Here is a 14,123-nt window from a genome sequence, read left to right on the forward strand (position 1 = left end):
TGGCTCCACACTGATGCTCATCCCCAGAGATGCCAAATGCTGCTGTTGTCCATCAAGCCAAGTAGAAGGTTATAAAAGTCAGGAGACAGATGGATTTTGGAGTTGAATCTGCCTGAAGGCTCAGCCTTAGATTATTTTCTCAGGTTTAGAATTTATCTAATTTAAATCAATAAATTTAGTGATTGGCAACATGCCCCATTTTCAGTTCCTTCTTATTAAGTTAGGGTTACTGTGGACAGAATGCAAAGGTGAAGCCCCTAGAAGTCTTCCTCACCCCTGCCAAGATAATAAGTCCCAAACCAAAAGCAATACATACCTGGAGGGATGACTAGAATTAGTGTCATCATCAAAGACTTGAAAGATGCAAGGGTATTAATTTCACATCCCATTTAATTTGCCTTGTTGGTTGGTACAAATACTGCATAGGTTGCAGAGAGTGCCAGGAAATCATCATAAACTTCAACTTGTAAAGCCAGTTGAGGCTGCAGATCTGCATATATTGTCCTCACTGGAGCAAATAAACACAGCCCAAGACCTAGTATATAGCTATTCACCTCGGAAATGTTTTTTAAACCCCATATCTATGAGCAAAGGTGACCAGAAACAATTTGCCTTCACATGCAAGACTGTGTTGCTTCATGTCTATATCAACTCTCCAATTCCTCATCGTCATAAGTCTTAGGATCAACGTGCTGGTCCATTACATTGATGACACTATGCTAATTGAATTTGGTAAGCAAGAAGTAGCAAACACACTAGATGCCTTAGAAAGAGAAATGCTAGTGAGATGCATTCAGGGGTCTGCTATATTGATGAAATTTCTGGGGGTCTAGTAGTCTAAGCATCTCAGGAAATTGCCTAAAAAGTGATAGACCAGGATGCCTGGGTGGCTCAATCATTAAGCATCTGCCTTTGGCTTGGTTCAAGATCCCAGGGTCCTGGGATCAAGACTGGCATCAGGATCCCTGCCCGGTGGGAAGCCTGCTTCTCCCTCTCCCGCTGCTTGTGTTCCCTGTCTCGCTGTGTCTCTCTCTGTCAAATAAATAAATAAAATATATTTTTTAAAGACTTAATTTATTTATTTGTCAGAGAGAGAGAGAGAGAGAGAGAAAACACAAGCAGGCAGAGTGGCAGGCAGAGGCAGAGAGAGAAGCTGGCTCACGCTGAGCAAGGAGCCTGATGTGGGATTTGATCCCAGGATCCTGCGATCATGACCTGAGCCGAAGGCAGCAGCTTAACCAACTGAGCCACCCAGGCATCCCTAAATAAATAAAATCTTAAAAAAAAAAAAAAAAGCGATAGATTGTTGGACCTTAGATCTCCCAGCAGCGGGGAAAAAGGCATAGTGATTAATGAGCTTCTTTGGATTTTAGGGTTAACACATTCTTTGTCTGGGCATGCTGTTGTGTTGTGGTCCATGTACCAAATAACCCATAAGGCTGCTAGTTTTGATGGGTCCTAGATCCAGAAAAGATTATGCTGAATATCCAGGTTGGGATATAAGCTTATTTGCCCCATGAACCTTAAGAATTAACAGACCCACTGGTTCTAGAAGTGTTTGTTGCAAATAGAGCTCTTACAAGCCCCAGGTGAAAAATGACGGGGAAAATCCCTGGGGTTTTGGAATAAGGCCGTGTCCTCTTCAGCCCTGCTGAAAATCAGCTCCAGAACTGCTATTTGTTTATTATAGAGTCTGAATTCCTAACTATGAGATATGAAATGATTTAAACTGCCCACCATGAGCTTGGAATGTCCTGATCTACCAAACCATAAGATTGGACAGGCACAGGAACAGTCTATTTTAAAAATAATGATGTAAAGGAGACCAGGCCCAAGCTTATCTGAAAGGCAAAAGTCAACATCATAAGTTGGTAGCTCAGACACCCATGGTACCTGCTTCTTTATAGCTTTTCCACCCATTTCTTAATTCATACCAAAGTCTCATGGGACGATGTAGAATGGAGGAGGAAAAGCGTAGGCCTGACTGGATGTATGTATGGATCTGCATAGTATGCTGGCCCCAGCTGGAAATAGATGGCTACTGCCATTTCACTATAGCTCCTTCAGCTTGCCTTGAAAAATAGTGATGAAGGGAAATCCTCCCATTGGGCAGAACTTGAGGTAGCATATTTGGTTATTCATTTCATGTTGGAGGAGATCTGTGAGGCAGGTCTACACTGATCTGTGGGGCAATGAGTTGGCTAGCTGGGCAGAAACTTGGAAGGAGAAAGATGAGGATATCGGCTACAAGGATGTGTAGAGAGTAGTATGCAGGTGAACCTCACAGAATGGGCACAGAATGGGGAATGTGAAGATATTTGTTTTCCAAACAAGGGCCTACCAAATGGCATCTAACTGCAGAGGAGGCTCTCAGTAAATGAGAGGTTGAAGTGTCCCAACCTGTGGATGCCAGTCTTCTCCAGTCCCTTGCCAACTCAGTGGGTCCATGTACAAAGTGACCATGGTTGCAGATATGGAGATTATGCATGGACTCAGCTGCTTGATTTCCCCTCAGCAAATCGATTTGGTTATTGCCACTGAAGAGTGCTCAAACCATCATCAGCAGAGATCAACAGAAAACCCCAACAACATTTCCTAATGCAACCAGCCAACTCCCTGGTGGCAGATTGTATTGGACTGTTCCATTATGAAGAGGCCAACGCTTTTTTCTTGTAGAGATACATCTAAATTTTTGTATTGATTTATCTTCTCAACTCATAGTACTTCTGCCAGCAACACCATGGGCGGCAGACTTACTGCATGATGCCACAGGGCGTCATTTTTAACTAAGGGTTCCATTTTTCTTTTTTTTTTTTTTTTTTTTTCATTTTTCAATAAAGGCATTGTGGCTACAAGTTCACACACATGTAATAATTCATTGGCTTTTCTACCTGAACCATTGTTGGCTTTACCATGTGCAGATGTCTTGATAAACTAGCGGAATGGTCTTTGGAAGAGTCACATGTGGTGCCAAGTAGAACACAACACTTTGAGAGAGGGCTGTCTTATGAAAGCAGAATATTCTTTAAACTACTGCTTGATAAATATTAGTGTCTTCCTCACGATGGGAATGCAGAGGTTCAAGAGCCAAAAGGTGGAGTGGGGAAGAGACCCTCCTACTCTTAAACTATATGGCATACTATAGGAAATTTTTCTTCTTGTTACATGACCCTAAGCTCCATGGAAAAGAGGTTTTAGTGCCCACGAGTGCAATGCTTCCACTAGGGAATACAGTCAAGGATTGGAGGAATTGGAAGCTGCGATTGCCTTATAGCCATTTGGCCCCTCGTGTCATTGAATAAACAGGCAGAAAGGAATCAACTTACTGGGTGGGGTGTTTAATCCTGATTATTTAGGGAAAACTAGGTTGGTGCTACTTGATGGAGGTACACAGGACTGTGTCTGGAACCCAGGGGGTTCCCTGGAGAAGGTCTTATTACTCCCCTGCCTTGTACTTTCAGACTATGAAAAACTGTAACACCCTAAACCCTAAAAAGAGCACCGAGGACTCAGAGTCCATAGACAGAAAGGCTTGAATTACCCTCAAGGTGAAGAAGAGCATCCTGCTAAGGTACTCGTAGAAAGCAAGGGAAATATGGGATAGATGGTGGGAGAAGGCAGCCATGATTACTAAATTAGACCCCGTGAATGGCTACAGAATCAAGTAGTCTATCAGTTGACTTCTTAACTGTTTCCTCCCCACTCCTGTATTTTCCTCTAACCACCTTACAGGAGCAACAGTGGGAATGGCTTTTAAAAACTTTCAGTTGGGGGTATGATCACATAGACCTAACTTGTGGTGATTCAGAAGCTGCTGTCTTTTTATATTTCACTTGGGATAGGGACCTCAGATTTCAGACTCATGGAGTAAGAGCATGGACTTGAGGGGCAAAAGGCTTAGCCTATGCTGGATGACTTCCACCACCATTGCCTTCACAATTCACTGGAAGGAAATTGGAAGGTGGGAAGAGAGAGAAGTCAGGTGACCCTCTGGGGTCACCCCAAGCTGTTTTTCTTGAGGTAGGTCATGGCTTCTATTACGTTGCCCTCTCCACAAAGCTCTCTCTCTGTGTGGGTTCTGGTAACTGTTTCCTCTTCTTGTCCATTCAGGCCCATTATCCTACTGTTACTAGCCCCAGGGTTCAGCATTATCTATGCCTTGGGATTTCCCTATACTCTGCCCACATCTTTATAAATAACCCCTTTATTACATTTGCCTCAAACTGCCAAATTTTGATTGTGTCATATATTTCTTGTTAGGACCTGATGGGCACAGCATGACTCTCAAGTTCACCCAAGCAGACTTGAAAGACTTTGATGTGGGAGAGATATTCTCTTTCTTGCAAAGATGTTAATGTCTGAACATGTAGTTCTGATTCTCACAGAAAATTATCTTACAGACATGAGACAACCTGGCCTTATGTACTGAATGCCAGTTCAGAAGAGAAGCTCAATGTTGATCCTTGCTGCCATTATGGAATTACCAGATCAGTGGTTCTGATCACATATCACTTCTGGACTTCCAAGTATGTGATCTAATGAATATTTTGAACACTTTGAATGGGAGTTTTCCAGCTTTTGAAGCTAAACTTGACTGATAGATTCTTGTAAGTAGGATTGATGAGTCAAAGGGCACATATATTTAGATTTATAATAGCTCCTGCAAAATTGCTTCCCACAGAGACTGTGCTGATTCACACATCCATTCATATAGTCAGTGAATCTGTTTCCTCACCACCATTGCCTACCAGCTTTTTAATTTGTGCCTTCCTGATGGGTGGAAATGGAATTTCATTGTTGCTTTGATTTGCATTTTGCTAATTACTGGTATGGTTAACTATAATTACTTCTATTTGTTGGACATTTATATTTTCTTCTCAGAAATGCTTTTTACATTTATTGTTTATTTTTCTATAAAATTACTTGCATTTTTTAAGCTAGTGGGAACTACCTAAAAACTTTGAATGTTAGGTATTAGCTTGTTAGATATATTGTAAATATTTTCTCACAGGTGCCTTATCTTTTAACTTTCACCCATGGTTTTTTTTTTTTTTTTTGTGCAAGTTTGTTCAAAATTCTAAAATTTTGATTATGTTCAGTTTATCATCTTTTCTTTCATGGCTTTTGCATTTTTTTGTGATATGGCTCATTGGGCTAAAAGTTCTCTGTCATTAGCTTTTTATCCAGGAATTTCAAACTTTAGGGATTTAACCTAAGCTTTTCCTTAAATGTTTTACTATGAGCTGTCCGATAGAGGCTTTAGCTGTTTGTTTTTATTTTTTGGTTGCACACAAGTATACAATTTTGTCAACAGATGTTTTAAATTTACAGAAAGGTACCTTGATGTTGGTCCTGTATAGTTGAATTCTTTTGTCTTAATGCCTTTAATGGTTCTTTTATTTCTGCCATTTTGGTGAGGAGTTTGGGGGTTATTTTTGTTAAGCTATCTTTCATTTTCACACGGGGAAGAAGCTCTTAAATAGCATGTTGGCCCACAACCCAAAGTGTGGGTTTTCATGGGGGACCCAGCTTCGGGAAAGAAATGAGGATGGGTCAGCCCACAGGGAAGGGGGTTTTAGACATTGAGCTTGAGCTGCTTAGAGGTGCTGAGGTTTGGGCAAGTTCAACTACATCATCATACCCACATTTGGTAGAGGCAGTTCTGTAGAGGTCATACTGGGAATTTCCTTGGCATTGTCCCACTTTCCCCAATCTACTTGAGTACAAATGGCCCAGGCTGTTTTCTGTGGTCTGTGGTGCACACTGTGTTGCCCCATTAGTTCAGTCGAGGTGATGGCATTTCTCTTCCAGTAGCAAAGCCCAGGCTAGATTAGTTGTAGGTAGCCCCTGATAGGATATAAGGTGCAGTGGCTTTGGTCCTTTTAGGAGCCACATTGGAGCTGGTGAGCACTAGAGCAGAGAGCCTTGGATTGGGGAATTAGGAGTTACAGATTCTAAACCCAGCTTGACTATGAATTTGATTCTGTGTATTTTTCAACTGTGGGGGTCAGACAACATCTACTACTTCATGGTTCCTTCTGCTTTCATTCCTTGTGAATGTCAGATTGGCTATATGAATACATTGTTATGGATATTGTGCCTCTATGAACAGGTTCTAGAGATTCTAGTCTTGGTGAATGACCAAGCTCTCTCTCCCTTCTTGGTTTCCATTGATGTTCCCTCCACTTACCAAGATCATGAGCATGTTAAATGAGCAAAATAGAAGGACTTGATACCAAACAAGCATGGATGATAATATCTTAGAGCTTAAAAATTGGAATCTGGACTTCATGATCTCTTAAAATTATTTTCATGTCTAGGATCTTTTTGGGTTTATGAGTACTTACCTGAACTCAATTCAAGCCACACTTAATGGTGTGCATAATTTTCACTTTGTATGTGACAATAGAACATTAATAGAAAGAATCTGACAAACTGGGTTATGTTTACATAGCAGAATCATATTCCTTACTTTTTGTAACCGGCATAAATATTGATAGTCCTCTCAAATATAGCTAGGATATCATGTAATTATATTATCCATCCCTTCTACTCTAAGACTAAACTTCTGGTCCATTTCTTTACTAGATATGGCGTCTCTGCTCCTCAGTTATCCACCCCAGTGGTTCAGTTCTTCCCTCTCATCACCATCACCCCTCTTCTAATTTCTCTGATACTCATTCACAGTAAACTTTAAACTGTTATGCTGAAATTAAAAAATAAATTAAAAAAAAAAAAAAGAGTCAGGAAACTTTAAACTGGGGACTTCAGAATGGATACTGATTGCTGGCAATTCTGGAAATTACTGGATGCTCTGAATATTGGGAAGTGAGGGGAAGGTCAGGATTAAGTGGAATAAGAGGCTGAAGCTGAAAGGGACACATGTCATCATAAGACATAGGTTTTTGCAACCTTCTTCTGCACATGGAAAAATCAAGCTATACCCAAAGGCTTTGGCATCAGTGAAAATACAGCTCTCTGGGTTGTGTCCCTTGGGTCCTCTGAGCATCTCTTGGGCTGATGCCTCCTCTCTGCATTTGTGTTCATGCACCGAACAGACTATACTTTCTATTCAGAGGTCTGAGCATCAGTTTGGCAGAGAGTTCCTTCCTGAGGTCTGGGCATCAGTTCTACAAGGTCCTTCCTTTGATCTCCTAGCTTCTTTTGTTTCCTCTTGTTTCTTTCCTGCACTTGTTCATATCAGGGATACTTCAGCACCTTCTTGTTACTCTTTAGCCTTCTAACATATTTTGTAACCAGTGCCCTTTGTTTGAAATTCCTTGTGTGGGTTCTTCCCACACTAGATCCTGATTGAAACAGAAGCCTAAGGAATTTGGGGGCCAGATGATAGGACCCTTTAGATGTCATTTTTTTTTTTTTTTTGGTGAACTTCCCAAGAAAGGAGGTATGTTGACTGATATATAATTGAGAAGCTCTTTGGTTGCACAGAGGGGGACCTAAGAGAGGTGACACTGGCTGAGCCTGGCTTTGAACACAGTGTGTCCAAATTCATTATCACTCTCTCTCCGGGAGTAACAGATGAACTGGAGGGCAAAAGTGATGGGATTGAGGGCTCAAAGGAAAGGACCATGTTCCTCCAAGGTCAACAAGGAGATAGGGGTGAAAAATATGAGAGAATGAGCAAGGAGACTTTCAGGGGTGGGAAGAGGGGCTCATGGAGGTGCTTGCCTAGAAGGTTCTGTCTTAACCCTTGCCTCCCACCCCCCAGCTAGGCAGGTAAATATAAAATTGTTTCCAGTCTTTTGAAATTCTCCTTAGTCAAGTTAGCTTCTGCCTCAGAAAATTTTTGTGCTTGACCTCAGTGGATGGAGGGTGGGAGTATAATAAACATGGTCCCCCGTCCCCAAAAGTAGTAATAACTGTTACCATTCATTGTAAACCTACAAATGCATTATGCATATGCATATGCATATGCAAATGCAAATGGCATCACTAGACCAGAGGGTAGAGGATAAGTTGGGATCTGGGGCTCAGGTTTTAGGGAGATCATTGCTGACCATTTTAGTCCTCAGGCAGTTCTGGAGTCCACTGCCTTTTGGAGGTACCAGGGACCTCGGTTAAGGGTACACTGCTCAGTGTCTGTGGCTTCTCAAGGGGGGTAGAGGTGCTAAAAGAGTACAATAGGGGAGCTTTCAGCCTAGCTCTCTTGTCAGGGGTGGCCTGAGGTGGTTCAGGCATGGTTGGATGGCCAAGAATGCCATGTGGACCCTGCCTGAAGCCCACAGCTAATTTTGCAATCACAGGGCTCCTTTAGTAAAACTGTAGAGGGCAAGCTTGCCTGCCCCAGCAGATGGACTTCTTTTGTGAAGGGCCTGGCATTTCCAATTATAGTGACAAGGTAGGATAACTGGGTTCTGGGGAAGTCCCTCAGTGTCCCCTTGCTGAGAAACCTGGGGACTGTCATCAACTCTATTTCCCCATGGGCGTGGATTGGGGCGTGGATTGGTACAGCTCAATGCTGATGCTATGATTTTGCCATCTGAGACACCCAAGATTTTCTGACATACAATTGCCACGCCCCACATAGTGGCTGGCACCTCCTCTGTTCTACCAAATAAATGGCAGTCTCTGTCAGAGCCCTTTACTGCTCTTGGGAGCTGTTGGAGCTGTGATTCAGTTCCCTGAACTATTGATAAAGGTCCAGCAAGTCCTCCAACTTTTTAGCCTTCCCTCTCTTCTGTGCTTTAGGGCTCAGGGAAGAGATGGGGCTATGCCAGGCCCTGTGACTTGTCCAGTGCCTGTCTAGCTGCTTCTCACTTTCTCACTTCCCAGGGAGTTGCGAGGATCCTAACAGAGCTGCCCTGCCCCTGGGCAGAAGCAGATGTCAATGGGGGAAGGAGGAGGAGATGCATGCAGACAACTTAAGGTCAAAAGTCATGCCTTAGAACTTCTAGGAAGATCTGGTCACTGCCTGGATCTTTGGGTGGAGGAAGTTCTGCCCGAGGTTTTCTCGCTGTTGCTGCCTTGAAGTTTTGTCTCAGGAGGTGGCTCAGATTTTCTGAGTAGGGCTCTGCGTCAGGCCAGGCTTCCCAACTCCTTGTACAGAATGAGGATCTCCGTAGCTAGTGTCCTAGAAAGGTCTTGGAAATATCTCCTGATGCTCATATCTACTATCACTGTCCCCGCAGGTGTTGAGACAACCCCACTATGACATGCATTCGAGGAATCCCTATTTCTGGAGACCCCTTAACAGCAGGTGATGTTGAGTTGGGGCTCTGGAGGCCTGGGACACCTGCACTCACTCCTGTCTCTTCTGGATCTCCTGGCTGCGCCAGCATTTTCTGACCCTCTTTGTGTATAGCTCTTACCACCCAGTGCTCTCCAGTTTCCTGTGGACAGTGAGCAGTGCTTATCCTCTGCTCTAGCTCCAGACCCAGCACCAAGACGAGCACAGAAGAGGCATCAGAGGGAGTAGCTGGGACTCAGCACACATGTCCTATGGGACATTTTACCCTGTTAGACTAGTTGCAGTCCTGGCCCTCCTCACCGCAACCCACAGCTTTCCCAGAAAGAAAGGCTGAGCTGAGGGTCATGTGAATGCTGTCAGTTTTGGTGTGTAAACCCTGGACCTTCCTTCCCGAAGGGCCTAGCATCTAGCAAAATGGCCTAATTATAATGGTTCTCCATTATTCTTCTCTCTTTAAACTGCAGTGAGTCAACCTCATACTGGGGAGGTATCCGACTTGAATCAGCAGGTGTGGGTCCTTCAGGGTCAGACCATTGTGACAGTTCCACGGAGTAACAGTGTGACCCCAGGTGAGTGGTCATCCCACGGCTGCTGCCTTGGAGGCAAGGGAAGGGTCACAGTGCATCTGGGATGCTGGCACTGGACTTTTGTGAAAGGGTGGCCTGACAGCAGGGCCCACGTGGAAGGAGGAGAATTTCGCAGCTGCCTGGGAAGCCGTGTCAGGGAGAAATTTGTCTGGACCAGGGTATAGAAAGCAGAGAGGGTAGAAGTCTCTTTGCAGGGCAGGAGAGCTGCTCTCAGTGACTGACGGCCTCTCCCATGGAAGAGGAGTATCTTCTCCTGCCTGACTTCAAAGTGTCTTAAAAGTATTAAATGAGTGGGTACAGGAAGGCATTTCAACATTACGTTAGGCAAAACTTGCTAATGAGTGGAACTCTTCAAGGATCAGAGGGTTTGCTTGGAGTTGGAACTTCCCACCTCCAGATGTTTAAGCAGAGGTGTGACAATCTCTAGGGCAGGGTCTGCCATCTGCTTAACTCTGTGTGCTTGCTGCATTTCCGAGGGCTGTGACTGGTATGTGGTATGAATGAATGAATGAATGAATGAGTGAGTGAATGAATGAATGAATACAGTAGTTGGCTATTTGGTGGACCTGGGGTAGCAGGGATGATACTTCTAAGTTTTTTTCCTGCCACACCTGAAAGATGCTGACCTTGTCCTGACTTCGGAGGAAACTGACACCATCTCCGCTCTTATCTTTATTAGTAACTGTCACTATTGTCCCATGCAAGTATCCAGAATCACTGGAGCAAGGCAGAGGCGTTCCCATTTACTTGGGAATAGAGAATCCAGAAATGTGTCTGTCTTGTGAGGACATTGAAGGGCAGCCCACCTTGCAACTGAAGGTAAGTATGAAAAATGACGTTTTTTTAAAAAAGGGCCAATTTCTTTTAAAAGATGTTTATTTGGTAGATAATCTAATTTTAGAATTAAAAAATAAACACTCTCCAATTCTTAAACATAGTTACTATTCCTAGATATTTTTGAGTCCTGTGCATGCAACTGAGTTATCCTGCCCCTCGCTAGTTGAGGGTGTTTGTCCTTCTTGAATTTTGAGATATTCTCAACCATTATGTCAAGTAAACTTCATTCTGCCTTCTATTTCTTTTTGGAATTCCTATGCCTTAGTCATTGGAACTTCTAGATCCTCTTTAATATCTCGTCTAAATTTCCATACTTTCTATCCTTTCATTGTTTTTGTTTTTTGCTTGTTGCATCCTGGGAGAATTTCTTGGTTCCATCTTCCAAGTCATGATTCCATTTTAAGCTCATCCTGTCTGCTAAGTCATTTTCCCCTTGCCATTTTCTGAAATTTCAATCTTTACTCTTGTTCCTTAAACTTCAGTTCCATAACTTATTAAATTCAGTTCAATTTAGTTTAACCCCATCCGATTCAGTCCAGCAAATATGAGAGTTCTTACTGGCCTCCAGCTCTGTTGTGGCCATCTGACACACGTGGAGGCCCAGAATGGCAGAGAGCCCTGCCCTCACGGGGCGTGGATTCTAGCAGGAGGAGAGAAATGGTAGACAATAAGTATCATGATGGGTAAGTTGGTGATGTCTTTAAGGGTGTTATGTCCCCTAGGAAAGCAGGAGAGAGAGGCTGGTAGTGCTAGACCCAGGTGGAGTTGGGCTGCCATAGAAAATAGTGCAGCAGACATGCTAAGATTTTAGCAGACAATAGAAGGCAACAAGTGAGTTAGCCAGCAGCATGTGGGGAGAGCAAGGATTAGTGGAGAAAACAGTGTGTCAGCAGTGAATTAGGGAGGACGAATTCGGAGAGACAAACATAGCTCATAAAGGGCCTTGCTGGCATTTGTAAGGACTTTGCCTTTCAATCTGAGTGAAATGGGGGAATTATTAGAATGTTTTTAATAGAAGAGTGACATGAGTGGACACAGGTTTTAAAATAATTATTTTGGCTGCCAGTTGAAAGCAGACTGTGGTGGGGGGCAAAGGTAAAAGTCTTGTGGGGGACTTTTAGGTGATCGAGGTGAGATCTGATGAATTAGGGGATAGCAGTGGAGGTGGGAGGTAGGTAGCCAGTTAGATTCTGAAAGTATTTAATTTGAGCCAGTAAGATTTACTGACAGAATGAATGTGGAGTGTGCTGAAGGAGGACTGACAAACACATTTTCAGCTACGTCTTGTCTAGTAAGCTGCCCTTCTATTGTGGTTTTGTCTTCAGATAAATTAATAATTGACCACTGCCTTCTGCCATGTATGGGTCCTTAGGGACCTTGGTAACAGCAGTGTTTCTGCAGCACTGGAGGTGGAAATCCTGGATGGAGGGGGTCTAAGAGAGGGATAGGAAGGGAAAAATCCAGGACAGCATATATAGACAACTATTACAGCGAGGTTTCTGCATAGGGGAGCTGGGAGGGTGGCGGGCATTCCAAACAGTTATTTTTTAAGATGGTAGAATGACAGCAAATATGCTACTGGGAATGATGGACAGGAAGACAAAATGATGACTTGCTAGAGAAACAGCCATAAACTGGGGAGGGCAGAGGGGACCTATAGCCCAGTGCTTTCCAGGCTGTAAGTTGGAAGGGAGGAGGACGATGTACTGGAGTTTGAAATGAGAAAGTGTCTTTTTATTTAATGAACACATCTCTTTTGAATTTCTCTGTGTTGAGGAATGCAATGATGAACTAGTCTAGCAGTGGTGATATGCCTGAGAGTTAAATATACTAAGTTCAAATGATAATTGGAACTAGTGAAGAAAATAAGATAGGGAGGGGCTTTGAATGTGGCTGAGTTACAGACCATTCTGTGTAGTAGCTCTCTGGAGGTATTTGTGCATGTGTAGTTTAGTTAGAAATATTTATTTTACTTAAATACATGGTATATAAATATACAAAATAAACTTCTATATGTGATATAGAAGGCATTTTCTGATTGCTCTATTTACTTTGTTGTTGTTGTTGTTTTTAATGCAAATCCCCTAGTTTTTTAGAGACTCTTGTGTCTATTTCATGGCAGTGACCTCTCTCACATGTTGGCAGGTGGTCAAAGACGAATGCAAACTTGGGTTAGCGCAGTGGTGTCTGCAGGGCGGCAGCCCTCATTGCTGCAGCTTTGGTAGGAGAGGTCCTTGGTTTACTGCTGCAAATCTGCATGTCCTTCCTTTTCCTCTGCTTGGCCTCTTGTGTGAGGAGAGTCCCAACTCATTGTTGGAGTGTGCCACTTGTTCACTAACCTGTTCCTCATGTCTTTTCTCCTCTGTTTGTGGATCTGAGGCTGGGGACTGGTAAGGTGAGATTGTGTGCTCCCTCTGCTGTTCCCAACCCGTTTTAAAAGAGGGATAAGGCTTTCTCATACTTTGGAACATTTACTGTTTGTGTACAAGTAACTTTGCACGACTCACACTGTCTCTGCTTCTTCTGCCGGGTGTTCTCTATCATATTTCAGGAGGAGAAGATCTTGCGTCTGTACAATGAAGTGGAGCCCGTGGATCCCTTCCTCTTCTACCGCTTAGAGATTTACAGTACTTCTACCTTTGAGTCTGTGGCCTTCCCTGGCTGGTTCATTGCCTCCTCTGACAAAGGCCACCCCATCTTCCTCACTTCACACCAGGGGGAAAATAATGTTAACTTCAATTTAAGTATCAATGCTTGAACTCAGGCTGGAGGGGATATCTTGGTCAGAAATATTTGTATTAAATTTTGTAGTTACCAACATGCTTTCCTCTATACTGTCTCCGTGTCATTTCACATCAATGCTCAGAGGTGGGCAGGACCCTGTTATCACCGTATTTTATGAATGACTTCATGACAACTGAGGCATAGAATGTGGGCTCAGACATAGAAGGGAGGGGTGATGAAAGGTTCTCCTCTCAGGCTGAAGCTGTTCATCCCACAGCCATCCCACAGTGTGAGTATGAGGATGTTTGGACCCAAAGACATTAGGGCATTCCCTGGGGGTGGATATGGAGAAGGTTGGAGCTCATGAATCTTACCCAGAATTGGGTAACTAGCACGGAACTGATTGTTTTTTGTTTTGTTTTGTTTTGTTTCCTTTCCTATTTGGATTACATTTTCCATATAGTTTGTATATTGCTAGTATATCTCAAGTTGTATTATGTATGCTGTTAAGGGTTAAAGAACTTTTAAAGATAAAGATTTTTAATAATAATTAAATTACTTTTTCCCAATTTTAATATGTAAACATAAAGCCAAATATAAACTTCATGTGTTTATACAATAAGAAAGCTAAAACTTAAGATATAAAAGGAAAGATCAATGAGGTAGAAACCAGAGATTCAGTAGAACGTATCAATGAAACTAGAAGCTGGTTTTTTGAAAGAATCAATAAGATCGATAAACCATTGGCCACACTAATCCAAAAGAAA

General features: G+C 42.9%; 1 protein-coding gene across 5 annotated transcripts in view; it reads left to right on the forward strand.

The window, feature by feature from the left end:
- The window catches only part of LOC309870862 (interleukin-36 gamma-like), a 163,673-nt gene extending 150,223 nt beyond the window's left edge, over positions 1-13,450 (forward strand). For all 5 annotated transcript variants that reach the window (XM_082743432.1, XM_082743431.1, XM_082743433.1 and 2 more), the window contains 3 exons: positions 9,673-9,777; positions 10,475-10,614; positions 13,184-13,450. In XM_082743432.1, the coding sequence (XP_082599558.1) occupies positions 9,673-9,777; positions 10,475-10,614; positions 13,184-13,390 (452 nt within the window). In that variant the 3' untranslated portion in view covers positions 13,391-13,450. The remainder of the gene's footprint in view (positions 1-9,672; positions 9,778-10,474; positions 10,615-13,183) is intronic.
- Positions 13,451-14,123: the final 673 nt, after the last annotated feature.

This window comes from Mustela nivalis (assembly GCF_964662115.1).
Source record: "Mustela nivalis genome assembly, chromosome: 8".
NCBI classification, from domain to species: Eukaryota; Metazoa; Chordata; class Mammalia; order Carnivora; family Mustelidae; genus Mustela; species Mustela nivalis.